Source organism: Orussus abietinus, unplaced genomic scaffold, assembly GCF_000612105.2.
Source record: "Orussus abietinus isolate OABI.00-Male unplaced genomic scaffold, Oabi_2.0 scaffold9, whole genome shotgun sequence".
NCBI classification, from domain to species: Eukaryota; Metazoa; Arthropoda; class Insecta; order Hymenoptera; family Orussidae; genus Orussus; species Orussus abietinus.
The window spans coordinates 952,881-978,284 of NW_019396004.1; the positions used below are offsets into that span (position 1 = coordinate 952,881).

A 25,404-nucleotide genomic window follows, 5' to 3' on the forward strand; every position below is an offset into this window, starting at 1 on the left:
GACGAGACACCGGCCAGGAATTTATTAAATATCTACAAGGAGTCCTCCTCCGAAGAGGCGCGAAGGTCCAGCGCGTCCTTGGTCACCGCTGAAATTCTGTTTGCCGCCAGGATTGCCGAATCTCTCCGTCTCGATTCGCCGGTTATTAGCATTGGCAAAGAAAGAAAGAAAAAAGAAGTACAACTACCGAGCAACTCCCCTAAATAAATCGGTAAAACCATCGATAATACCAGCGTGCCTTCCCCTCCGGAAGAAATCAAAGATGGCCGACGCGGCGAAGAACGACGAGATCTCCGGCAACCCCGTTCGCCGCCGTCGCGGTGACAATTACACCTTAATTATCGTCATCGTCGTTTCTTTCGCTCGTCCGTATTTTTCCTCTCGTTTTAATACTTTATATCTCGGGCTCTGCGGCCGACATGCCGAATTACGTGGGGCCGAAGTCTTTGCGGGAGCGGCAAAGTCGAGCGGCCTTATTGTCAATAGATTCCTGTCCGTTTGAGTCGGATTTATACAGAACACATTCCGCGTGGATTCTAGAGGAGCGGCAGATCGGAGTTATCCTCGACTTCGACTCCGTGACCCATTTGGAAGGTGTCTCTCCGAAGGGAGTCCTCCCTTCGGAGGCAGCCCTGTCCAGCAGACATGTCTCTACGACGCGACTCGAGCTGCAAGTTGCGACATTGCACTCTAAGTTGAAACTACTTAATACAAATAAATAAGGGAAAAAAAAACAAGAACAGAATTACACAGAAAAAAATTGTCCAAGCAGCCCGAGTCGCGTCGTCCCTGAAATAGGACGAGCATGAGAGCTGGACAGTATCGTTCGACCTGAACAGCGGCGCAGCCATTTTTTCGGTGGTGTCGGACGTGTCTGCGTAATGCAACGACATAATGATAATACAATGATTATAACGACGTAATAAAGGGTTAAGATAACGACGAGGGACTGGCCAGCCGAGGGGCGAGTCCCTCCTCGTGAAAGCGCAAGGCATCAAGAAGCGAACTAGGTGTCAACCTCAACGTACGAACTTTTTTTTAGGCCAAACTCGTTAGAACGCGCAGTCGATTGTGCCACCGAGGTTTCAGGTGCTTCGGTAAATGCATATGTATATACATATATATGTATACGTATATATGGACACATATGTATACATATATATTTCCCTCTTAGGAGACGTCAGCCCCGCGAGGCTCTACCTACCGATAAGAAATTAACTCTTTCTCAATTCCTATGACGAGGACTCGCTATCCTAAGCTAAGATCTGAGAGTAAGAGATAAGTACTGTGACCTTTTTTTTTCTTTCTTTCTTACTGTGTGTACTCGCGTGTACTCGTGTGTAGTCTGACTAGAGTCACGGTGTGTAGGTATCCTCGGAAAGGAGGCACCACCCGGCGAGGACGTTTTTATACTTCATCTCGTTTTTTTTTTTTTCGGAGGTGCGCCTTAGTTTCAATGAACGTGGACACTTCTTTCGACAAGTACGTATATACGGTCTCGGTATTCAGTGATATTTTCTCTCATCACTTTGGATATTTAAATCTCTCCTCTGCACAGTGAGGACTCGTTCGAACCGCCCGCGCAAAATGGTGCCAACCTACCGACGCGTGATACTCGATTACTAATGATTATTAATTGAATTACTTCTGTTTATAATCACATTCAGAATGTACAGACCGCCGAGGCGTTAAGTTCGGCCGCGTCTCGATCCGCCATTTTCTTTCAACCCCGCCAACGCGAGCGCCGTTGGACGAGAAGTCCGCAATTCTCGCACGCGGCCGCACCTGCGGAAGTCCAACGGAAATATTAAATATTGAACACGTCGAAGCCTCGTGCTCCGCTCATCCTAGCCGTATAATAATGACCATTTTCTCGATCGAACTCTCCGCAAGAACGGCCGAAGCGGCTCGAGGCCGACATACGTAATTCCGCGAAAACGGCCGCCATTGTATCACTTTCTTATCATCTTTCCTCCCACGGATCCTCGATCTCCCCCGTAATTGAGACGCGTCGAACCTTAGCCGGATTATATTTAATTAATATCGCGAGTGCCTACGCCGACCGCCCTACGAGTCGCGGTGGGAAATGCACGTCAACATATCAGCCCTTAATCAAACTCCAGGGTATTAGTTAGTAGATATATTAACGGTGGCTACCTAGGGCTAAGAATTACACTTTCTGTACAACGCACGGCGACCTTAAGTAATCGTCTCGGTAATTGTTAATCATATAATCAGCGAGCTGCGGACGCGCGAGCGCGCCCGCCCTTCCCTCGGATATATCCATAATAGTCTTAAACAGGTAACCCATAATCATCTGAATATCGTTATACCTCAACGTTCGTATAATATACTCAACAAAACATCGTCAACATCGCGTCGTTCCCTCGGCAGACCGGCCCGGATTAACGGCAAGCCGTTAATCGTTAGTAGCTCCCTCTCGCGGCCGCGACCTAGCTTCGAAATTCCCGCCCGCAGGGCGGCCATCTTGGCCGGGGACCTCGAAGCCTCCTTCCGCCTTCTCCCCCGACTTCCTCTGCATTAACTCTACTCGGTATAACACCTATGTCGTATTATTGCTGCTGCAAGATTCGCCTAACTGCGGCCTCCCCGAGATCGCGCCATCTTGGATAACGAGCGTCGACCGCGAGGCCTAACCGAACGCGCTGGTCGGTTTCGAACACTTTTTCCTAGTATTTTTTTTCCCCCCACATTTCCCTCCCCAGGTCCGATCCCGCGACCCAAGGATGGCGAATCGCCCGCTCCTCGTACTTTCTGCATGACCCCCGCCATATTGTACGTCTCCTTGGCGTCGGTGTTCACGGTAGACGGTACTTCCCACGGGCGTATTTTCGGACGAGGCCGGAGAGGCGCCATTCTATTAATGGAAAAGGGGCTCGTTAGAGTCGTTAGAATGTCAAGGTCTAACGAAACAGGCTGCCGCTGCGTAAAGACCGTCCTCTCGTTAGTCCTCGATGCCTTTTCCCGTCCCCAACGAAAGTCCCAGAGCGAAGCTCCTGTCCCCTGCCCGCGTTCTTCGTGGAGCCGGAGTGGCCGCCATCTTGGAGAACGTACAACACGCGCCATCCCGGGTCCCTCTTCCGCGCGTCCCCCGTTCCCGAGTTCGGCGCACCCGACTATTTCCCACGTCCCTTTCGCGGGTATCCGCGGATATCGAGCAAAGTATCCGCGAAAACCCGCGAGCGATCGTCGCCTGTGCGGCGAATAATGGCGTCGGTCGGCCCGCCGCCGACGTTAGGCGCGAAATTCAAACGCCGGCCGGGCCGGCCGCGGGCCCACTTAAGATACAAAATGGCGCCGGATAACGTAATCGCGCTAAGTCCTAGACTACGGAACTACGGGCTACGGTGGCTAGAAAAGACGCCGCCGTGACGACCGACGGAGACCCCGACAATGGATGAGAAACGATGACAGATATAGATAGAACGCGAGCGCAGCGGGTTCTTCCGTTCTTCTTCTGCCTTCGGGCGTCCCTGAGCACGCACAGCAACCGGGGCCGCCATCTTGGGGGCGGCTTCTTCCTCCTTCTTCTGAGAGCGATATCCGTGGTACGGTTGTACGGCGATTCGAGATAGACGCGGTACAGCCGTGACCTCCTTGCTCGCTTGCCACGTCCCTCAGCCCCCTGGAAACATTGCGCAACCTGGGATTAATCTGCCGCCATATTGTATTCCTTCCCACGAGTCCGCGAGATCCTCGCCATAGATTGGTCTGGCCAAAATCTCCCGTTCTTTTTCCTACGAATTATAGTTAATTATGGGTGGTATAGTTAAAATGCTCACCTCGGGTGTTCACAGCCCGAAGTACCCGCCGATGGTGGTCGCCACGATGACCGCGAGTACAGCCAGGCAGATCATGATCATGATCTTCTTCTGCGCTCGGCAACAACATGAATGTCAAAACGGGCATCTAGTTTCCTCCCTCTCTCTCGGGAGGCGACGAATGCGAGAGAATCGTCTAATTCGCGCCTCTGTCTCCCCTCGTTACTCGCAAAGTGCTCTCCTGGGTTTCTCTCTTACATTCCCTTTCCCCGTATGCTGGCTCTGCGACGGCTCTCTGTCCAATACTGTTACTCGCTCGTTTCCACGGCCGCGAAATTTACGGGCACGCCCGTTTCCCTAATTGCTTTCGACGTACGGTCGACTCCACCTGGATCCCGAAAAAGGACCGAAGAAAAACCCGCCGTACACTTATCCGGGGGAGACGTCACGAGAGTACTCGAAAGCTAAGTGCGGAAAATAATTATCTCGAGATAGAGAGTCGTATATCGATATCTTCTATACTTGGCGAGACGTTAAGCATACACAACTGGGAAGTGTAATAATTTAGGTACAAATCGGAGCTCTCCTCCGGGCGAGGACTATCTCCCACAGCTTCGAGAAGAAGCGGAAGCCCGTCTCTCGCGCCGCCATCTTGTTCGCCAGAGTTCGCCTCGGACGGATGCGAAATCGTCCCCGTGCTTCGTAATTGACTTAACAGTTCCTAATTACGAGGGCACCGTCGTTCCTAATTAACAACAATTCGCTAAAAACCCGAGAGTTCTCGCGCGCGTCTTTATATACGCGATACTTACGCGGACCTCCGCGTAATTCGCGCGGGTAGAATTACGATCACGACCCCGTCTCTTTACTGGAGCGACTCATGGGAAATTATTAATTACCCTCCGGATATCCGATATTCAGCGGTTCTACTCGAAGGGACGTTCGAAAGGCGCGCAAAAACCGGGCCGATCGGGTCTCCACCATCTTGGCGGCCATCTTTCTTTTTCTCTTCGCGCGCCTTATTTGAATATACGTATATATGTATACATATATACATAATGCAAACGCCTAAGAAACGTGTCTCGGCCTCCCGCCAATTGATCAGCTCGTTACAGTAGACGTCGTTTATTGATCGTTAATCGTTATTATTAATATCCCTTATTAACTGGTTAACTGGTAATGTCGTTATTGTTGCCGCCAGAGTGCACCGTTATCGCGTTACATAATTAGCTAGTTATTAGACTACTCGATTATTATCCGGCAATGCCTCGGTACGTTCGCGGCTGATAATTAGCATTACTCGCTCGTTACGCGCAGGTTTATATGTACGTAGGCCCGCGTATGCCTACGTACACACATGCCCGTCACCGAGGACTCCGTACTCCCGTTTATAATCCGTAATTAACTTTTATCGCATAGAGTATTGCGTGACAGTTATTTAATAATACGTCATGTACTGTTTTTTGTATTTTCCCAAAGATGAGATTTCTTCTTCCGTGGAGTTGGGGGGAGGGTTCTCTCGGGGGACTAGGGGGTATTTACGGGGGACTCGCCTAAAGAGAACTATACACGTTTGTAGTACTGCTCTATACAAATCGTAGCATTTACATCGAGCCGCGTACACCCGGCGTACGCGCCGGCTCGGGTAATCGATCCTTCACGGATTACGTATAATCTAAGCTAATTCCCAGGCCTTAATTCGGCCCAGCGACGGAGAAACGATGAGACGAAAACTCGAGGTGAGGCTGGCTCCGCTCGGAGAACCGCCGCGCCTGCGCGCCGCGGTCCACTCGGAACAATGGCCGCCTAGGCGCGAGTCCAACGTTCGCGAATAATAATCGTTCCAAGGACCGCGACGCTACTCGCGAGTGTGCGGACGTCATCTTGCCGATCGTGCTTCCTCAACTCGCGCGTAAATGCGTCGGTGTGCGCCACCGGAGAACAGAATATGTCGGCGTTTCCTCCGTGGGAAACGAATTCAGGAAGCGACGCGTTATCGGCCACTCGGATCGCGAGCGACGCCATCTTGCCGGTCGCGTCGCGATCCGAGCGGCGACCTCCAGGGCGACACCGACGCCACCTTACCGTGTGCACACGAGATCGACGCCGTCAGCGCAAGCTAAGTACCAGAATGATAATCAAAATGACCACCGCTACCGTCAGGCAAATTACGATCAGGATCATTTTCTGTGAACAAAACAACCTCAGCGTAAATCCCAGGGCGCGCCGCGCTCCCTGACGGTAGATGCGACATGGCCGCCGGTCGCCATCTTGGATTCCCCTAGGGCTTCCAACTTGGCGACTACGAGACGTCACCACGCTCCCCGTCGGGCAGTTTCTTCGATTTCGGACCGCGTCGTCCGTGATTTCTCGTTTCTTCTCCTACATTTTCCCATTTTCACCCGGTAATTGACGTGACAAGCCCGACGCGTCCAACGTGTACGTCTCGATCCCGGCGGCCATGGTATACGGAACCCAGGAGAGAGAGTAAAAATTCAGAGACGCGTGAAAGCGAGGCGAGAAGTTTTCCTCCAGACCCGTCACCACCATCAACCAAGAGAAACACCCCACGCCCTCGCGACACACTTCTTCACCCTGATTAAAAAAAAATGTACATATATATATATATATACACAAACGTAATGGCGCTCGGCACGACAAGTCCCTTCGCTGTAAAAACATCGGCAGTAAACGCCCCATAAAAACCGAGCGTAAACGGACCAGGCGACGTTCGTCCACCTCGGCATTTGTCAGGAGAAAAAACCGACTAAGACCAGGAATTTCTCGACTAAACTCGGGATAGACAGACTCCTGCCAGGTGATAGATTGCGAAAAGTCGAAATTCAATCGGGTGGAGGTCGAATAAGTCTCTAAAAAGTGGGACGAAACGCGCGAGGTGAGCTTGTCGGTCCGACGCGCCATCTTACGGAAGGGAGTTGGCGTTGACGACAAGAGGGCGACAGGGCGGGTCGTTTTAACGGTGTTAACGGGTTAACGGTTAGCGATGTGTGCCGGAAATACAGATCGGCGTTTGCGGGGTGAGCATTAGTAGGCGTCCCATTAGCGTCGTGGCGTTTCTCGCGGCGTCGCCAAGAGCGTCCGTTCTCCGGCGTCCTCCTCGACATAGGGTGTCGCCGGCGCGCAGTTTAACGTATCGTTTATTAATCGCCGGCGCCGTTAGCGTTACTCCTGTTAATTAATGAGTCCGTGGCTCGTCGCGTGGATTTCGTTAATTAAGCTGCTAGGTTTAGTGACTCCCCTTGGTACGTTAGTGGGTGCGGCGATTAGTGCAGTTATAGAGGGCCGTTCTAGGATTTCGGGAGGAACGCTACTACTATGGAGATCAGTATGACGACGGCAATTACGGCGCAGATCGAAATTAGGATCATTTTCTGTGGACAGAAAGACACAATGGTGGCATATCAGTCGGGGTCCCAATTATTCCGGGGGATTTTTCGAAACACCTCGAAGCTAGTCGGAAGGACTCGAAGAGTACTTTCCCACTTCAAACTATATCCAGGACGTGACAGACAGAGAACATCAACGTTAACACTCCGAATGGCGACATGCTTGGAAAGCCACCGAGGGTAGAAGAAACTCCGACTGCGAGAAGCAAGAATTCGAGGTCGACAACGAAGAGAGACAACGGAAGAGGAGGGGCATGCGTGGTCGTTAACAGCGTCATCGTGCTCTGACGTCTACCGGGGCCGATTACAGCGACATCTCCGCGAGTTCGTCCACCGAGACCTATTTCGTGTGTATCCGCGTCCCAAGACGCGTAAAAAGTGGACGAGACTTGGGAATTCACCGCGGCAAACGTCCTGTGCACGAGAGGGACACCATCGGGACCAAAATGGCGTCGAATATCCGAGGAGAACGAAAATGAGTTCCGGCAAGCCCACGAATAGGCTGGAGTCACGCCAGCGCGTCGAGAGCGCCCACCACGGCACCAGGGCGAAGCCAAATCCCGAGAGAGACATGCACGGTCATGCCGCGTCCCACCTCGCGTTTTCGATCGGCCGTCTTGTGCGAGCCACGCGACGAATCTCGAAGCCGCGCCCCAGGGCAGGTACGTCGGAAGTGAACGAACGCGTTTCCGTCCGCGGAACCGGAATAACGCCCCCAGGGAGCGAGAAAACCGGAAAAACGCGGCTCCGGAGGGCGCCGCGAGGCGGCACAAGGCGTCGACGGCGAGGTCGGCTATAGGTTAGGAAGGTCCTTGGGTCTGGCGCTCGCCACGTTCCTCGCGGGTCTTTTGGTTAGCTTCTTCTTCCACCTTTCTTTACCTTGCGGGCCTTGACCTGGTACCCCTCGGCCTTGATCAGCTCTCCCCGTGCCTGGTCGACGTGGTCGCCGGTTTGCGTGACGCAGTACTCAATGCGGTCCACCAATTCCCCCTGCCGTATTCGCGCCCGCGGGCGTGGTTTTTGAGGTTAGGAACGCGGAATCAGAGGAGGCGCCATCAGGGCGAGGAATCAGGACCAACCGGGGGCGAGACACGGGAGATACGGCATGTCCGCATATACACACACACGCGCGCGCACAGAAATAGAGAGAGATAGAGACAGCGACAGTGTACAGATATATGCGAGTCGTGTTATATACGTGTACACGGGTGTGAGTGTACGACGTGTGAACGTATATACGCGGGGACACACATATATAAAAGGCGCAGTATATATGGAAGGGCAGCGGCACATTCGGCGATAGGCGGACGCACACATGACGAATGTCCACACGCACACGTTACAGAATACAGATAGATAAATATATGTATATATATGTATGTATATACGAGCATACACATATGTATGCACGGTATCGTCGGGTACACACAGTACATAGTTAGTCAGCGGTTAGTAAGTCGTTAGTACACAGAGAGCAGTAGTGGACAGAGGCACAACCAGCACACCCAGTTAAGTATGTATATATAGAAGTATATGTATATATATATAATACGCAACGTATACGGGGGGTATACGTATGCACCAAGCACCACGTACACGTGCGTAATGGCAGGTGACAACGAGAGAAAGACAGACAGAGGGAGGCGCAAAGAAAGTGAGACAGAGACAGGGTGTGTGTATACACGAGACGTCACGTGGTACCGTGACCACGTGGTCGGGTAACGTCAGCGTGACGTTTCACACCAACGTGGGAGGGTGGAGGTGGTGGAGAAGGCGATAGATAGAAGAAAAAAATGGAGGAAAAAAAAATGGAAAAAAAATCGGGACAACGCAAAGAAGTGACCAATTAGACGTGTACGTATCCACATGGGCTTGCAAACTTGGGGAGGACTCACCCGTCGGGCTTTGCTCTGATACTTGAGCGCTTTTTTGGTGTCCTGCGTGGCGGTCTGCACGTAGTCGACGGCGTGCTCCACGTGGTACTCTATGCGATCTATCATCTCGCCCTAGTTTTGGCATTCGGTAACACCGGAACAGCGCAACACAGGGAAACGTGTTAGTCGGAAGATACGGACCGAGTCCCCGCATGCATCCCCGTATATGTATGTATGAAAAGGTGCATGTATATGTACACGTGCGTGCAGCGGAGTGAGCTTCATGGAAATGCAGGCCGAGAGGACACGGTCGGCGCCAGACAGGCCGTCGCCTATATTTCGCCTGGCTGTATCCTCCCTTTACAGTTTCATCAAGCCCACCCTCTTGGGCCGAATGCATGGGGGTTGAGTCGAACTTGTTAAATCTTCCGAACGGGGGTTGTTACAGTCCTCTGAGCTTCCGTCATGCGACTATTAGCGGCGTTATCGAGGACATCGCCCGGAGGGAAGTTACCCCATTTTCTTATTTATGTGTAGATTATTCCTACCAGGTGGCAGGGAAAACCGTGTCTGACGAGGACGCGGGTAATCTACTGAGTAATTAAGCCAGACATGTTTTATGGCTGCAGGGTTGCTTAATTATTTTTTTTTTTCCCTTTTTTAGGTTAAGGGCAACTTCCCCCTCGGGGCGCTGATTAACTTGAGAATGGCGGATACAACCGAAGAAGAAAGAACGTGGCAGAGACGAGAGAGAGTTTAACCGCGTTGCGCTAAGTCCGTGTTGGAAGTAGTTTCCTTCCTTTTCTCCTTAATCCCGCGAAAACGTATTCAGAGAGTCCCGAGTAAGGGGCAACCATCGAGGTGAGAACCCGGCCGAGCGGAGCGACCGTTTCCGGCCATTGAAACGGTCCCGGGAAGAGGGAAAAAAAGGAAAAAAATAAAAAAAATCAAGAACTCGAGAAATGAGCGCGTTTCGGAGGAGCCAGCACTTCCACCGCCGAAAATCCCCTTTTTAACGCAGATTTAGCGAGGATTTCCGGCGGTTTTCAATGGCCTCCAATATGCCGGATCTGGCTCCTCGCCAGGGGTTGCGAGATCGGTTTCCTCGGCCCATTTATCGCGTTTGCCCCTTTTCCTCGTCTCCGTTTCTACATTTTCTATTTTCTATCTCCCGATAAAAACCGAAACAAGCGGCCCGCAGAATCGGGGACGACTTTGGGAAGTCTATTAAGAGTTTACGTTTCTTTCTTTCTTTTTTTCAAAGTCCTCGGGGTGCTGAACGGGTGTCCTCCTTGTATTTGCGAGATGTCAATGATCCTCGAGGGGTTGTAAGACTTACCTGACTCTCCACCAGCATCGCCATGTCCATGAACATGTCGTGGAGTTCCCTGATCGAGTTCTCCAGCTTGATGATGTCGGCGTGGCGAGCCTCGATGTCCGCCAGGGTCTGTTTTGCTTGTTGCGTTTCCATGATGATCTGCAAATGGAGAAACCCTCCGATCAGCCAAGACGAAGGCGAAAAAGGAATGCGACATCTCAGAAACGATCGAAACGACCCTGAAGATTATCACGAACACGCTTAAAAATCAGATTACCCAGACACTCGATATAATCTGATTTCCAGCTGGCGCCGAACTTTCCGACCTTTATGGTGAAATAAATCGTGGAAAACTACCCGATCTATTTTTTTTATTATTAATTATAATTTTATATTAAAGGGGGAACAACCTACCCCCTGCGTGAAGACGGCCGGATTTCCCTGTTCGAGCATATTCTCGAGCTCCTCATTGGTCGTCGTTCTACCCGCTGTAAACGAGAATCGCATAAAAATTAAGACGCGTCCTTACGTCATTTTGCATAAGCGAACCCCACTGCAACGCGTATTACAAAATAATTGGTAGCATAAAAAAAAAATATAAAGCAGCCCCATTTACCATACGATGGTCTAATTTCCCGATAAAAATGGAAATACAAGGAAACACACTGATCTCGAGCTGTCGTTGTATCCTCCCCTTACACCGCTCCCTGTAATCAGTTTGCGTGCGATTGTACTCGGTCATGACCTCGACGAATTTCCTCGACAAGGTGGAGTGCTGAGTCTTGCGTATCCTCAAGTCCGCCGAGGACTTGTTCGTGTGTTCTTCCGTCTCGATGTTCTGCTCTATCACTGCGGAGAAAAAGGAACATCGAAGGAATATATATAATAGGATAAAGAGCGGAAAGAAAATAATTCCAACGAACCCTTTAACTTGGCCCGGACTTTGTTAGCAGTTTTCTTGATGTCGGCCATCAGCTCCTCGAGTTCCAGTTTGACCTCTGCAAAGGAAATAAGTCGATATTAAATAAGGGATGCGAAAATCCGGAAAATAGGGGAAATGGCCAAGGAGGCGGCGGCGGGGGAGCAACAGGAAGTCGTTAGAACCTGAAAGTAAACCGTGGCGCCCCTTCCGCTCTTCTTTTTTGCTTTTTAGCTGGCGGGTCTTCCATTGGCCGAGACAAGGATCTCCTCTACGACCTCCTGATCTCGCCTCGGGCCGAAACGCACATACAGGGCGCGTTTCCCTCGTGAAAGCGCAGAAAGCCTGGCCGACTACTCCGGGAATAATGGAGCCCCCTTTTCATTTATCTTTCCTCCTCGCCCCTCCCCCCAACTTTCGCAATTCCAGCCATTCTCGCCGGTAACGCACCCCCGAGGTCGCAGCCAGGTAACCCCGCGACCCCGGGCTCAAAGAGTTCGGCAAACTCTCCCCTCCATTTTTAACGAATCGTTCGATTTTCGCTCTACATTTACCCTCGCCACCCTTTCATTCGCCTCTTTTGCCCCGAACTTCTGCAATTTCCGTGCACGGTAACCCCCGTTACCAGGCAACCCCTTACCGAGTCGCCTCGAATTTCCGACTAATTTCCCGAATGAAGAAAAAATCCAGGGACAGGAGGAAATTAATTAACCGTTAATAAATTAGGTAACAATTCAGGAATAATCGCATCCATTGAGAAGAGGGGATCTCCATTTTTTTAACCACTCGGGAGCAAATTGCCCCGTCGGGTAATCCACGAGAATTCCACTTTTCGAGCACATATAGAATATCGGGGAAGGAGACGAACCCGAAGAGTCCTCCTCCCCCCGCGGGGGTCGGGGAAGAGAAGGGCCACCTCACCAGAAGGGTGGCTTTCGTCCCATCTCCATTTTGGCTGACCGTCGCATCTTTTTCCTTTTCTCTCCTAGAATGCTCTCGAGAGTCCTCCAGTGTGGCAACTCCCCTCAGCCCCTCCTTTTCTACTTCTACAGGCCTCTCGTGCCCCCCCTGCGCCCCCGCCCACCCGACGGCTCCTTCTCGATACACCCCCGATATACGAGTGCAACCTACATCCCCGTTTCACCCCTGTAGCTTGATCTCACCCCCGGGGAGTGACCGGCTCCCCCTTTGTTCTCCGAAAGTCTTCGAGTCGTTGAGCCACTTCTTGGACCTCTGCGTTGATAATTAATTAAAAATTATTAACCCTCGGGGATAAAACCTGGAAAAAATCGTAGACACGGCCGAGGGGGTGGGGAAGCCGGGAGGGGAGAGTTCAACCCAAGGGTCGTGCTTGTTCTTTAAAAAATTATAATCTACTGCCAAAGCGTTCTCCAGTAGTACAAGGTGGTGTTCGGTCAGACGAGGCACCAACCACCGCGCCCGTTTCGCGATTAATTTGGAACCCTTAACCGTACTCCAAAAAATCCGGAAAAATTCACGGACACGGACCAGGAGGCAAGGAAACCGGTAGAAAAATGTTCGACCGAAGGATCCCGTTTCTACCACCGCGAAAGAATTATTTTCCTCCGTTCGAAGTGTCCTCTCGGATACGCCAAGGAGAGTTTTTCCACGTCAACCCCCGTCCACCGGTCACGCGATATGTTTTTCCTCGCTAATTTTCCCACGCTCCGCTCTCGTCCGACAGTTTTCCGATACAATATGTGTCTACCGTCCCGACTGCCGGTATCTCGTTTTAACTGCGATCAATTCCCCCGCGTCGCCACCGCTGCGTTTACGCGGACGGCAATAAAATCGTGGATAAAATAATAAACGTAATGGAAGCGCCGTTTCGAGGCGTCAAATGCCATTTCACCCCCGCCTCGAGGATCAACTAAACAGTTGGACAATTTTTCGAAAAGGCACCCCCCACCGAGAAACGCTTCAAGATATCCCCATTTTCCCCACTTCCTCTTTACAATTTCCCGAAGCTTTTCCACCTCATTATTCATTTTCTGCCCTCTCTTTGCTTTATCGAATTATTATTTTTTTTTTTAATTAGATCGACGAGGAGCTCGGCAGAATTCCTCCTCTCAAGGATTCCTTGCACGTAGGGGCGAGAAATTGCGGACGGGAATTGCCCCCTCCGGGTGGGGGACGAGCCAGGGGGTGCGGGGGGTGCAGGGGGAACTCGAACGAGTGCGTGTCCATTGTCGGGCGGTCAATTTGAGGACCACCGGGGGCAATATCCGGGTTAATAACGTTTAAGCTCCCGCAAGCCCAAGCGGGGGTGGCTGCGGACGTCTCGGAGCCGCCCGGGGGGAAAGGCGCCCCTGTGGGCGGAAATCGCCGCGTGGGCGGAAATGTCGGCTCGCGGGGGCGGTTATTCCCGAGAGCTCCGAGGAAATTCTCTGAAAAGCTCGTCTGGTCACTCTAGCCGGTGAATTTCGACCCTCGGTTGGACATGCGCCGCACAAAAGGTGGCAAAAAATAAATCGCAGGAAAATTTAGGGTTGGAAAATAAAAATCCTTCCGCAAAATCTGGAAATTCGGGTGGCGCGTATCACGCCGCTTGTTTAATTCACCGGAGACAGGGTCGGGGAAGGAAAAACACACAAGGGGTGGTCCCGTGTCGAGGGATGTGTCGAGGGGTGCAGTCAGCTGATCGATGGCGCGTGGGTTAGCTCGTTTGCCGAACTAGCGGCTGTTTAGATTGCCCGCCACGACAAAGGTTGCCTCCAAAGGGGTACCACGGCTTTGCATGTCCCCTTTCCCGTGTTTCTCCACGACTTCAAAGACCCCGCCTACCCCGGAAGGTGGACCAGAAATCTCCATTCGTCGAGCTGGCCCCGACTCGTAGAAACTCGAGAAAATGTCTCGCCTGGGAAAACGAGCTCGGAGCTCGGTTTCCTCCCTCCTCTTCCTCCGGCTCAAAGCAAATGGCTTTTGGCAGCGGCCAGGGCGGAAGAACGCGGAAACGAGCGGCGTTAAACGGAACGACTCAGCGTTAAAACCGAGCGAGACCACGGAGATTCGACTTTGAAGTTAGGAGGGCGCGCAATAACGCGTCCGATAAGGTCTGAAAAATCACGCCGACAAAATCTCTTAAGAAAAAATAAAAAATTAAAATGATGTTTGATGAACCGTTTTAGGATAGAGACGGTTTGACAGCTGGCCACGTGGCGCGCGACCACGTGGGCGGCGGCCGGGTGGAGGGGGTAGTCAGGGTATATAAGGTCCAGGCGGACGTCAGAGGTGGCATTTGCAGCCCGGTCGCCGCGAGGGTCAGCCGGGTCCAAGCGACAAAGGGATGTTACAGGTCCCAGGATCCTATTTTCTCTTATATCCCCGAGCCGGAATCCTTCCCTCCATGGTGTAGCGAACGACTTCCGTGACGTCCCTCCCATTTCCCCGTAAATCCGAGCCCGAATAGCCCCAGGTCGGGCATAAGTGCAGCTCCCTCGCGTGTCGCGGGCCAATTCCTTCGAGATTTCCGAGGGTTGATAGGGAGAAAGGGGACTTCGCCTTCCCGGAAGCACCTGGCCGGTTTCCGGGTGGACTCCCTCGCCCCTCGACTTACACCCTTCTCCGAAAACGCTCCGATTTAATTTCTAATCGTGGATTCACGAGGCGCCCTTTCCCGGAAAATGGGGAATTTCCCTTTTGTTCAGGGAGCCCTGTAGGACCCTTACAGAGGCCCGTAATTGTTTGGAAAATTTCCGTTCGCGAAAAGCCCGGAAAAGCGGGCAGGGGGAGAAGGGTCAATGCTTGCCCTCTTTCTCCTCTCCTATGGGAGAGCACTTGAGAGCGCGAAAATTGGACGACTCCCGGATATTCCCTCGCAAGGGGAAGGAAGGGAACGGAAAAAGGAGGAGGTCAAAGAAAAAAGGAAACGAGGAAGGAAGAGCGAGAGAGCGCTCCCGTTATCCCGAGACTCATGCATCCCCCGGGAAGAAATTTCCCCACGATTTCCCCCAAGCCCCGACCGCGGTATTAATCAACATCCCGTCCTATTTCCTCCCGCGATCCTGCGGGATAAATCCGCTCCGCCTCGATTTCGCCCTCCCATCGCCGAATTTACTCCGAGGAAAATCCTGGGATAGTCTCCCTAAGGAGATATTAATAACCCCGGGATTGGCGAAGACCTCGAAAAAGAGGGAAAAAAGGGGAAACAGAAAAGGAGCCCCCGAATCCCGAGCTGATAACGACAGGCGTCATCGCGTCCTCCCTGGAAAATTCTTCTAGAATTTTCCCGTGGAAAAATTCCCTCCTCCGACTTCGGAAAACCTCGGCAAACCAGGAGAAGGGGAAAATCAGAATCCCGGAAACGGGGCTTTAATTCCCCGGCACCCCGTCCCCTAGGCAGGGGGGAAATTGAACACCCCCTTCCATCCCCAAGAAGGATCCCTTATATCGTCCCGACATTTCCCAGGGAGGATTTCCCCCTCGAGCGTTAACCGGAGGAAACCTTCCCGTTATTAATATGATTTCCCATCCCCCTCCTCCCCCGAAACCCTCCTGCTCGAGGAATCGAGGGATACACTCGTCCCGCCTTTACGACTCGGTTTATCGCGCTTTTACAACGTCCCCTGAATTTTCCTGGATTTTCCTGATAAGCGAGCCGGGGGAACGGAGCTGCAATCGATACTCCCTCTTTCTCCCCCTCCGAGCCGCCCCTCTCTCGAACTCTTCTCTCGCAGCTTACCAGGATCCGTTTCCCAGGATATCTCTTCCTCTCTCTCATGTTTCAGAGGGTGGAAAGAGTGGAAAAAGAGGTAGAAAAAAAAGAAATAAGAGTCGATCGCGAAAGAGGATCCGGCTTGTGGCGATTTTTTTTATGCCCTCAATAAGGCGGGAAGAAATACGATGAAAGGTGGAGGAACGATAAGGGTGGTTAAGGGCGATAACGGGAAGATTCTCGTTAGGCTCCTTCGGGAGGCTGCGAGGCCCGATTAATCAGAAGACGAAGAGGGGGGGAAATGGGGTGGTTTTTCGGGTTTCGTCCCTTCATCCCTTTTTATGGGAATAAATGTGTACGCGTAGTCGGGCGTCCCGAGGCGGGAAAAAATCTCGCCGAAAGGCGCACTCCCGGGGGAGGAAATCGGCCCGAGGGTGGAAACGCACCCCCTTTCCCAGAGGTCGTCCCATTCCCACCCCTGCGGGATTTCGGGCGATCTCGGGCGTCCCGGAAAGGACCTTCCAGGAGGGAAGGGAGACGTTAACGAGCGGACAAACAAAGCGGGCGAATCAATCCAATTAAACCCGGGGAGGCAGGGGGTGGGTTTTATCGGTTTTCCTTTCGAGGGTTCCGAAATGACATTTTGAGCGGCGCGACGCCGGGGAGGATTTCGAGATCGGAGGCCAGCCGGAAACGCAAAAGCGGGACAGGTAAATCCCCCCCGGGGTCTCGTAAGCCGACATTTACCCGAGCCAATCCACTTCTTGGGGGTTAAATCCGCCCTTAGCGTCGTGGGGCGGGTCGCTTAGCGGAAAAACATCGATCGCCACGCGGCCGAGCCGCGCCATCTTGGCGCGGAACGTCCGCGATAGAGAGAGAGAGGAGGATTCCCTGAGTGCGAATCCGGCCGCTGCGGCATAGTCCCGAGGGAGGTAACGGAGTCCTTTATGGGGCTCGTCTTAACTCCTTCGACTGGGTGTTCACCCAGTGGGAGGTTCTCCGGTACAAAGTTCTCCGTTTGGAAGTTCCCACGGAAATTCTTATGGAAATTCTCCCATGGGAGGTTTCAGGTCCTCCAGGTTCTCCGCTAGAAAATTCTCCAAGAGAATCGTTCGGTCTCCTCCACCATGAGGAGCCTCGTCCGATCGATGGGCCGATCGATCAGGGAGGGTTCCCGAAGGGGTCAATCGGGGACCAGCTGGCCAACTCGACCGGTTGCCCGTTGGATTCCCGCTATCGATCCCCCTCGGCAGGAAGGCCCACACCCCGTTCCGGCTAACTCCGAGGCCCACCCCCCGGGCCACCCACCGCCCTCTGCGTGCGACACCCCTCGCTCGCCGACTCTCCCCGCACTCCCCTCACGAGTCCACTTCCGGGCCCCAAAAAAATCCACCCCCCCGCCGAAGGACGGTGCCCCAAAGAATTTCCAGCCCTCCCCCAGGACCCGGCGTCCCGGCCTTCCATCGCTCTTCCGGAACCGCTTCTCCTGCAGCCTTAGCCTCTAAAATCGATGCAGCCCTTCTTCCTGGAGATGGTCGAGAGTGCCGGCGCCCACCGTCCCCCCGAGGAGAAACGTGATTTTCCCCGGTACCACCCCCTCTGCAAAATCCCCCACAAAATCGGGAAACACCCCCCTCGCCTGTGGCAAGCTCCCCTGACAATCTCAGGAACATCCGCATCCGAGTCCCAGCTTAAAAGAAAAGAAAAAAAAATTCCAGTAGCCGAAAATCTCAAAGCTGACATTTTTTCCGAGGATGTCGAGGATTCTAGGGGATTCCCCGGATCCTCTTGAAGACGCTGCCGAAAATTCACTTCAAGCTCCAGAGGTCTCTTTCCCCACCCCCGGGAGTTAAACCCCGGGTGTAACCGGCAGGAGAGAGACCAACCCCGACGCGGCTGCCACAATGGCAACCGGGGCAAGGACGATTACCCCAGCCCCCTTCAACCCCCCGACTAGATTCGCCGCCCACCCCCGTTAGGTCCTTCCGCCCTTTTCCCAGCTCTTCGGCCCCTTTCAGACTCGAACGATTCTCTCGTAGCTTTCCTTCTCTCCTCTCGAAGGGTCCATTGAATGTCCCCTGGGCCGCCCCCCGCGCCCCCCCGCGGGACCCTGACCGTCGACCGCGTGGTCCTGACGTTTACGACTGCAAGGACCGCCCCCTCCACCCCCGATAATTCTCCCCAACCCCCAGCGTTAATCGGGTGGATCTGACGGCTCCGTTAACGGGGACACCCCCAGGCCTCCTCGCTATCGTCCCTCCTGAACGTTCGCTCTCTCTTATCAGTGGGGATGATTTCTCCCATTTTTCGCTTTTTCCTCCCTATTCATGTTTTTCTCCCCCGACGGCCGGCAGCGACATCGTCATCCCCGCCGTGAGTTCTGCGCCGAATCGATGCCACTAGCTCGCAGATGTTATCGGAGATGGGAATTCGTGTTATCATTCGATAAGCTTATACTTGGCGCGGGGGGCTACCGAATTTCCTGGTCGACTGCACCTGCTCCCTCGAGAAAATTCCTGGCTCCCTCGCAAGCTGGGGTCACCTCGATAATCGAGTCGACCGACTCGCAATTGTCGATCGTGGAATTTATCGATTAGGTCGTGGGAAAGGAGAGAGAGAAAAAAAAAAACAATAGGAGATATCTTCACTAGTGCCTAGTACAATGGACGTTTTACTCACTTTCATCTGTCTGCGGCGCCGAGAGGATCGCGCTGTGCTTCTTCTTCACCTCCTCCACGTTAGTCTGGATCTTGTCTATCATTTCCCGAATCTCCTCCACCTGTTGAGAGAGAAAACAGTCCCAGGGTTAGCGAGGAGCACTTTGCATCCCAATCGGGCCGCGAGATTCTTATCACGAGTGGCCGGAAATTCCCGGTCCCGATAATGAAAGAAAACTCTGAAATCGCCATGTTCTTTTTTTTCCCCCTTGTTATTTCCATTTTAATGCCTTTATTTCTCCGGCGGGAGGATATTTTTTTTTTCTTTTTATTCCTCGCTTTTCCGAGGACCGCCCACCCCGGGGGGGAAAGCCGAGAGACCCCGATTGCCATTCGCTCGCGGTTCGCCGTCGAAATTACTAAATTACTAACTCCGGGGTCGAAGCTAACGAGCGCGGCACTTCCGCGTGCCCCGTTCCCGGTCAAATAATTCCGCGAGTCAAGGGGGTGAATTTAACGTTAATTTCCCGCGATCGGAGGGCCGAGGAAAACCCGAGGAAACCCGGGAGAGAAAAGAGAGCCGACCTCGAGGCACACCGAATCGAGGGTGGCGTTTTCTCCTTTAGTCTTTTATTTCTCTTTCTCCCTTACCGGGGTGAGGTGAAAACCTCGGGAATTCCCCCCGCGGGAGGCCGTTAATTCGTTATGAATTTCCCGGGAGCATTTCCCGGCGAAATTACGGGGCCCGGGGGGTCGATTTTCCATTAGGGCAAGATTCAGTGGTACAGCGGGAGGTACGGTCGGACGGCGTAACAAAGTTAACGCGGCGGAGCGCAAGTGGAACGAGTCAGCCCGTTATATCGGGCCCGATAACGGGGCGTTAAATCCGCGAGAGGGGTTCCCATTAGCGAGGACCCCCGAATCATCATTCCAAGGAAGATAAATGAGGGACGAAGGCAAAGAGAGCAGGAGAAAGGAATGAAAAAAATCAACCTAAGAGTTCGGTCCGAAAAAGGCAATTTTCTGAAAATTATCATCCCTTTCCCCTACCACCCTCCGGGAGGGGATGAATTTTAATAATTCCCCGATAATTTACCCGTCAAGTGGCCCCGGGTGCCTGGAAAATATCCCGGGTAGATGATCGCGAGAAAATCCGGCGGGGAAACCATTCGGAAGGTAATTTGCATTTCCGGGGCTCTTATCACGGAGATTCATCCTCAAAGTTCCCGAGATACGGCGCTCGGGGTCGGCCCGAGGAGTCAGGGTAATGGAGATCCCTTTTGCCGGTTTTTCTTCTTTCTTTTTTCCTTCTTTCCTCTTTTAGTCTCCCTCGTTTCCCGTTCTGGGTGTCGGCCGGGCGGGAGAGGGGGTGTTAACTTCGAGGCCGGGGGATCAAAAAGTCGGGAACAATGTGCACCTGGAGAACCGGGATTGAAGTTGTGTAATTACGGCCGGCGACAAGTTCGCGGCGGGGCCGGCCGCCACCCACCACCCACCACCCACCGCCCACCAGGGGACACCCAGACGAGCAGCGGCGAGGTTACCTCGTCGGAAAAGTTAAAGTGATTTGTCAGGACACGGGGTCGCTACTTTTGGCCCCCGGGATCGATACCCATCCCCTGAAAGAGGGAGACAATTCTCGGCTAAACGCTGAGAAAAAGGGGCGACGAAGGAAGGCCTGGCAGACCCCAATGAATCCGATTTTCCGGCTAACCGGTGCACCTCCAAAAAAATCGACTCCTAGAAAAATTGTAGAGAACGAACCTCTCTACAACATTCCCAGGAAGCGTTTTTCGCGATCTGGTCCCAGGGCGAAGAGAAACGCCGAAATGCAAGGTGGAATGCGGCCGGGGGGTGGGCGATCGTCCGATCGGCAAATCCACCCCTAGGTGAAACGGAGGCGAGAAATTCCGCATGGTGACTTTCCGCTTCTCTTTCGACTCGTGACCGGGTTAACGAGGGGAGGAGCGCGGCCCTGGACACAATGGCGGTCGCGCGCGAGCCGCATTAACCCAAATCCTTTTTGATTTTGCGGAATCGGCGCCGCCCCCCTCCATCCCCGCGAGCATCGGGCCAGGTGGGGCGACCGGCTGAAAGAGTGAGAGAAAGGGGAGGAAAAGCGGAAACCGGCTTACCCTTACAACACCGCCGGCACAATGGAGCCTTGGGGGGTCGAAATTCACCCCCTGCCGTCCCGGACCGCCCTTTATCATCCCGAAAGCCCGATCGAATCGAATATCCTCGTCCTCGTTTCCCTCTTCCCGGTATTCCTTCCCTCGTCTCCTTTTCCCACATTTTTCTCGCGATTCACGCCCGACCGCGGGGGTGACTCGCCCCCGCTGGGGCAAACCTCGATATACGCGTGCATCGAGGCTGTCACCGCGTATCGATGACTCGAGGTTCTTATCCCGAGGGAAGATGGGAAATGCAGGGTCGCATCTATACGGGAGATCCATTTTTGGAGACCGCTAAAATATGCAGGAGTATCCTGGAGGATGCGCCAGTCCTGCGGATGCATCCTGTCTGGGACGACGAGGCTCTCAGGTGCAGTCCTTATCCCGGGGGAAGTTGGGGGATGCAGGGTTGGATCGATACCACCCATCGGATCCATTCCAGAGAACGTCCCGCTCTCCCAGGATGCACGAGTCCCGCAGGACGACTCCTCCTGAAGGATAGAAGGCACCTCGGATGCGCGGTTTTCCGATAACGCATCCCGGGTGTCTTCCTCCAGGGAGCACAGATCCCATTCAGACATGAACTCTTGACCCGCCGAGACTCGAGATATACGCGTCCACGTACACGTAGACACACGCACACTCGTATATCGAACCGCAGCGTCGATATATCGATAGGTCCCGGTGCGAAAACCCGAGGGGCGCAGCCGCCGGGACGCCTCCCGCTCGATGGGAACGGACTCTTCCCTCTTTTCCCTACTTTCGCCTTCCCATTACCCATCCTCCCTTTTTCCTTCTCCTCCCTCTCTTTTTCTCACAGCCGTTCCGTATCCGGCCGAACCCTTCGAGGGATTTAAATGTCCGACGATCATCGACGCCTTTCAATGAGTGGGAGAGAGACGCCGTGCACGGCCGTCACACGGGAGCGAAAGAGACGCAGACACTTATGGAGAGAAAATTTAAATGCCCGGCTCGGCCGATCATCGACACCTCTCAATGAGTGGGAGAGAGACGCCACGCGCGGCCGACCCGCTAGAGCGAGCGAGACGGAGATACCACTTTGCCACTCGCGTGGCCGGATGCACGCAATCTGGTCAACGCGCATCCTCGCCCGCGATATCGCCGCGATTTGACATTTCCCTACAAATAAGGAATAATCCTTATCACCGCGTGCTAAAAATGGCCGGTATAAAAATAGCCGAGAGGAGGAAAGGGGAAAAAAAATTTTTTTTAATGAGGAAAAGACGAACTCACCTCCGCAAAGAACTCCGTCATGAAATCATCGGTCCCTCCCACGGGAACGGCCACCTCGTCCGCCACGTCGTCATCGTCCGACTGGGCCTGCGAACAAAGAGAAAAAACCACAATCACCATCGTTCCACCATGATTGGATTAAAGATAAAAAAATGTAAAAACTCTGAAAGGCTTTTGCCTCTCTCTTTCTCTCTTTTTCCCTACGAATTAACGCGGGCTTTATACCCCGGGATTACATCTCTTTACGAGCCGCGGTTTACGGGCCACCTCGATTGTCCGTGAATTATTTCCGCGCGGGGGTGAAATAAAACCTAGAGAGTGTAAATCGGGATCCGGGGATTTTCTCGCGAGGTTGTCCCGATGGACGGATCCACGCGGACGCGATGTTAAATTCATGGGAATCCTCTATTTCGGGTACGCGATGCTCGCCGTTTCCCGCTTCCGGCTGTGCACGTAATCGATAGAGAGGGACACCGGGCGAGGGTAGGGGAGGGAAAATTGTTAAAGGGTAAAACAATAAGAAGAAAAAAAGACTATCGAGTGCCATCTTTCAGTACCTTCACCTCGACGCGTCTCCGCGACCTAGGGCAACGAATCCTTGACCTACCCTTCCGGCCGACCCAGCGATTGTTTCGCGTGGTCTCAATTACCGAGTAATGAAAAGAAAGCGTGGAAATTGTAAAAGAAAAAGATTTACATAAAATTATTCCTTATCCGCGACCTAGGGCAAGGTATCCCTGGCCTACCCGAATATCCCAAGGCGATTATCACTCGTCTCGTCTCTGTTAATCTTATTATTTAACGCGTTTGCAATTATCAAATGGCGAGTGAAAAATGCAAAAATAAATCCGTAGGCGAGAATGGACGGAGCAGGAAATAGGAAAATAAAATGCGAGAGATATCCTGGCGAAGGATTAACGTTGCGTTATGTAAACGTCAAGTCAAGGATTATTCCGGGAAATTAATGTCGTTAATCGATAACGACCGAGGAATTTTCGCTAACGGGGAGAATCCCTGCGAGGACGATGGCGAGGATTTATTTTTTAATTTTCTGCGTAAATAACAATTAACGCGCGGTGAGGTTTAATTCCCGAATTATCGAAATTCCCCTCGTTAACCTGCCGTAATTAACGACCTTCCGCGCCGTTAATTCTTCGCTACAGAAATGTAGGTCCAAGGACTCGTCGGCTGACTCGACGACTCGAGAGGAATCATTTTTCCTCTCTTATCAGTGCCCCTTATCACTCGTACTGGCGCAAGAAGTCGAAAATCAGATCTACATTTCCCCAGTGTTTTAATTCCCGCTATCAGTCCAGATTGAGGAGATACAAGGCCGAGATAGAGGATTCATTTCAACGTGGAGTCACGCTCCGAGAACGTCGATGACGCCCAGAAACACCTGTCGAAGTGTGAAGATGTCAGCGTTCAATCTGAACCCAAACGCGAGAAAAAAAAAAGTCCAAGAGGAGTAAATAAGGGATACTCATGAAGAGGCGATTTAACGCCGGGTTCGAATTTTTCCGCAAAAATCGGCGCGATGAAAATGGACGTCATGAAAAAAAAATAAATGTCGTTCATATATTTTTTTTCCACGCCTCAAAAGGAGGTCCCTTTCCTTCTTGGATAAAATTCCAAGGGGAGGAAATGTATTTCGGGGCCGAGGGAAAATGGGGAAGCATTTTTCCCTAATCTCGTGTGAATGAAAGCCGGGTCTCGGGGTGCGGCCCGAAGATCTCGACTCGAGGAGCGCAGAGGCGTCGAGCGTGAGCGAGGAGCGAGCGAGAGGGAGCGATCGGCCGGCCGCTAGTGGAAGGGAGACGGCGAACATCCGACGTGACGAGAAGAGTCGAATGCGCCGATGACGCCAGGCTCGACACCTGTCACGCTCTAAAAAATTACCGCATTTGACTGACGAGCAGGGTCGCGGTAATAATTGAAGAGGGACTCGGAGGGTGGTTAACTCGCGTTACGCTGAGAGAAAATTGCCAGGGGTCACGGGTCGGAGATCAGCCTGGGTCAACAGGGAACAAAGCTTCCTTTCAGAGCACTCCTCGTCGTTTCTAAGGAAAAGAAAGAAAAAGATGAAGACAAGCGATAATAACATTCCCATGAAGGAGATTCATGCGAGAGCAACCCATCGAGGCAGGGATTTAATCACGTAATCGATTACACCGGAGCACTGCAATAGGCTCGTCGTGGCATTAGGTCATCGGGTTAAGAGCCGGAGCCTCCGATGAGAGGAGTTAACCGTTGCCTTGACACTGACGGTTCGATGGAAATTGACGGTGGAAACAATTGAGACCATACTAGGTGTGATCGATCACGGTTACTTTACAGCCACCGAGGCGACACGGAGTATACAATGTCGAGTGCGCAGCGAGATGGTACGTGAAAATAATGATAAGTAACTGGGTAATTATACTATGAGGCAACGGTGTGTCTGTACGTCGGAAGGTCAGGCTGCGGGCCCAGGGCCTCCGACAGCCAGAAACAACCACTGGCACACGGTAGCATAATTGGAAGGTCGGTACGTCGCTCGAAACGAGTCCAAATGACTAATTCGTGTGGTCGATTATGCTAATGCCGGGCAACGCTCGCGCGAGTCCCGGCCAGATTCCGGGCCAGTCCAGGGCCAGCGTGTAGGTTAGGAGCGGCCGGAGGGCGGCCACCGAGGGCCTTCCGTGCCTCGATTTCGCCTCCCGTGGGGACTCGGGGCGTCGATAGGGTTGCGGGGCCGAAGAAGGCGTTCTCACCGCGACGAGGGCTGCTAATCTATCCTTGGTCATGGTGAAGGAGCGACGGCGGCAGCGGTTTCAGCGACTGGTGTCAGCGGTCAGCGGGGCCTCTTGCTGGCGACACGTAATCCCATTCACGGACCTGCGGCCGTGCACGGCACGGTGCTCGCGGCGGCCCACTAGAAAAAAAAACCCGTCCCTCGATTGACGCACGGTCTACGCGTACGCACGTAACCGCCGGACACGACACACGATCGTAAAATCGATACCGCTCGGCGAGCTCGCCCGCTTCTGCAGTGCCGTCGCTCCGCTGGGCGCACGCGCCGATGACGTCACGGCCGCCCCGGGACGAGGCCGGAGGAGGGAGCCCGCGCCTCGTGCGCGCCACGTGATTGGCCCGCTTTCGGCTGGCTCCAGGGGAATGCGCGCTCGCTGATTGGCGCTCCGAAGCGAGGCGGCTCCTGATTGGTCCACGTCTAGGCTTCCTTCGAGGACGGGTGGGAGCGACACGGCGCACGACCCTCGCACGCCGCGCACAAGGTTCGTGGACGAACCGCGATCGTTCCGGCAGAAATGGCCGTTTGGATTGGCTGATAAAAGTGACGCCAC

General features: G+C 53.1%; 1 protein-coding gene across 8 annotated transcripts; it reads right to left on the reverse strand.

Moving 5' to 3' along the window:
- LOC105700888 (syntaxin-1A) lies at positions 1-25,091 on the reverse strand. Of its 8 annotated transcripts, none has more exons than XM_012427133.1 (10): positions 24,814-25,091; positions 22,061-22,147; positions 18,655-18,754; positions 11,305-11,379; positions 11,048-11,230; positions 10,796-10,869; positions 10,403-10,540; positions 8,069-8,179; positions 3,804-3,893; positions 1-3,646 (listed from the first exon to the last, which is right to left on the reverse strand). In XM_012427133.1, exons 1-9 carry the CDS (start codon positions 24,844-24,846, stop codon positions 3,813-3,815), a joined length of 882 nt encoding a protein of 293 aa, XP_012282556.1. In that variant the 5' UTR covers positions 24,847-25,091; the 3' UTR covers positions 1-3,646; positions 3,804-3,812. The 8 variants fall into 8 exon arrangements, with proteins under 8 accessions (XP_012282556.1, XP_012282555.1, XP_012282557.1 ...); XM_012427132.1 differs by lacking the exon at positions 8,069-8,179 and adding an exon at positions 9,085-9,195; XM_012427134.1 differs by lacking the exon at positions 8,069-8,179.
- Between the last annotated feature and the right edge of the window lie 313 nt (positions 25,092-25,404).

Coding starts and splice junctions, on each gene's coding strand:
- LOC105700888 (XM_012427131.1), bottom strand. CDS start 24,846: ATGACCAAGGATAGATTAGCAGCCCTCGTCGCG. Junction 10,870..11,047: donor ACAACGACAGCTCGAGATCA/GTGTGTTTCCTT, acceptor TCTCGTTTACAG/CGGGTAGAACGACGACCAAT. Junction 9,196..10,402: donor CGATGCTGGTGGAGAGTCAG/GTAAGTCTTACA, acceptor TGCCAAAACTAG/GGCGAGATGATAGATCGCAT.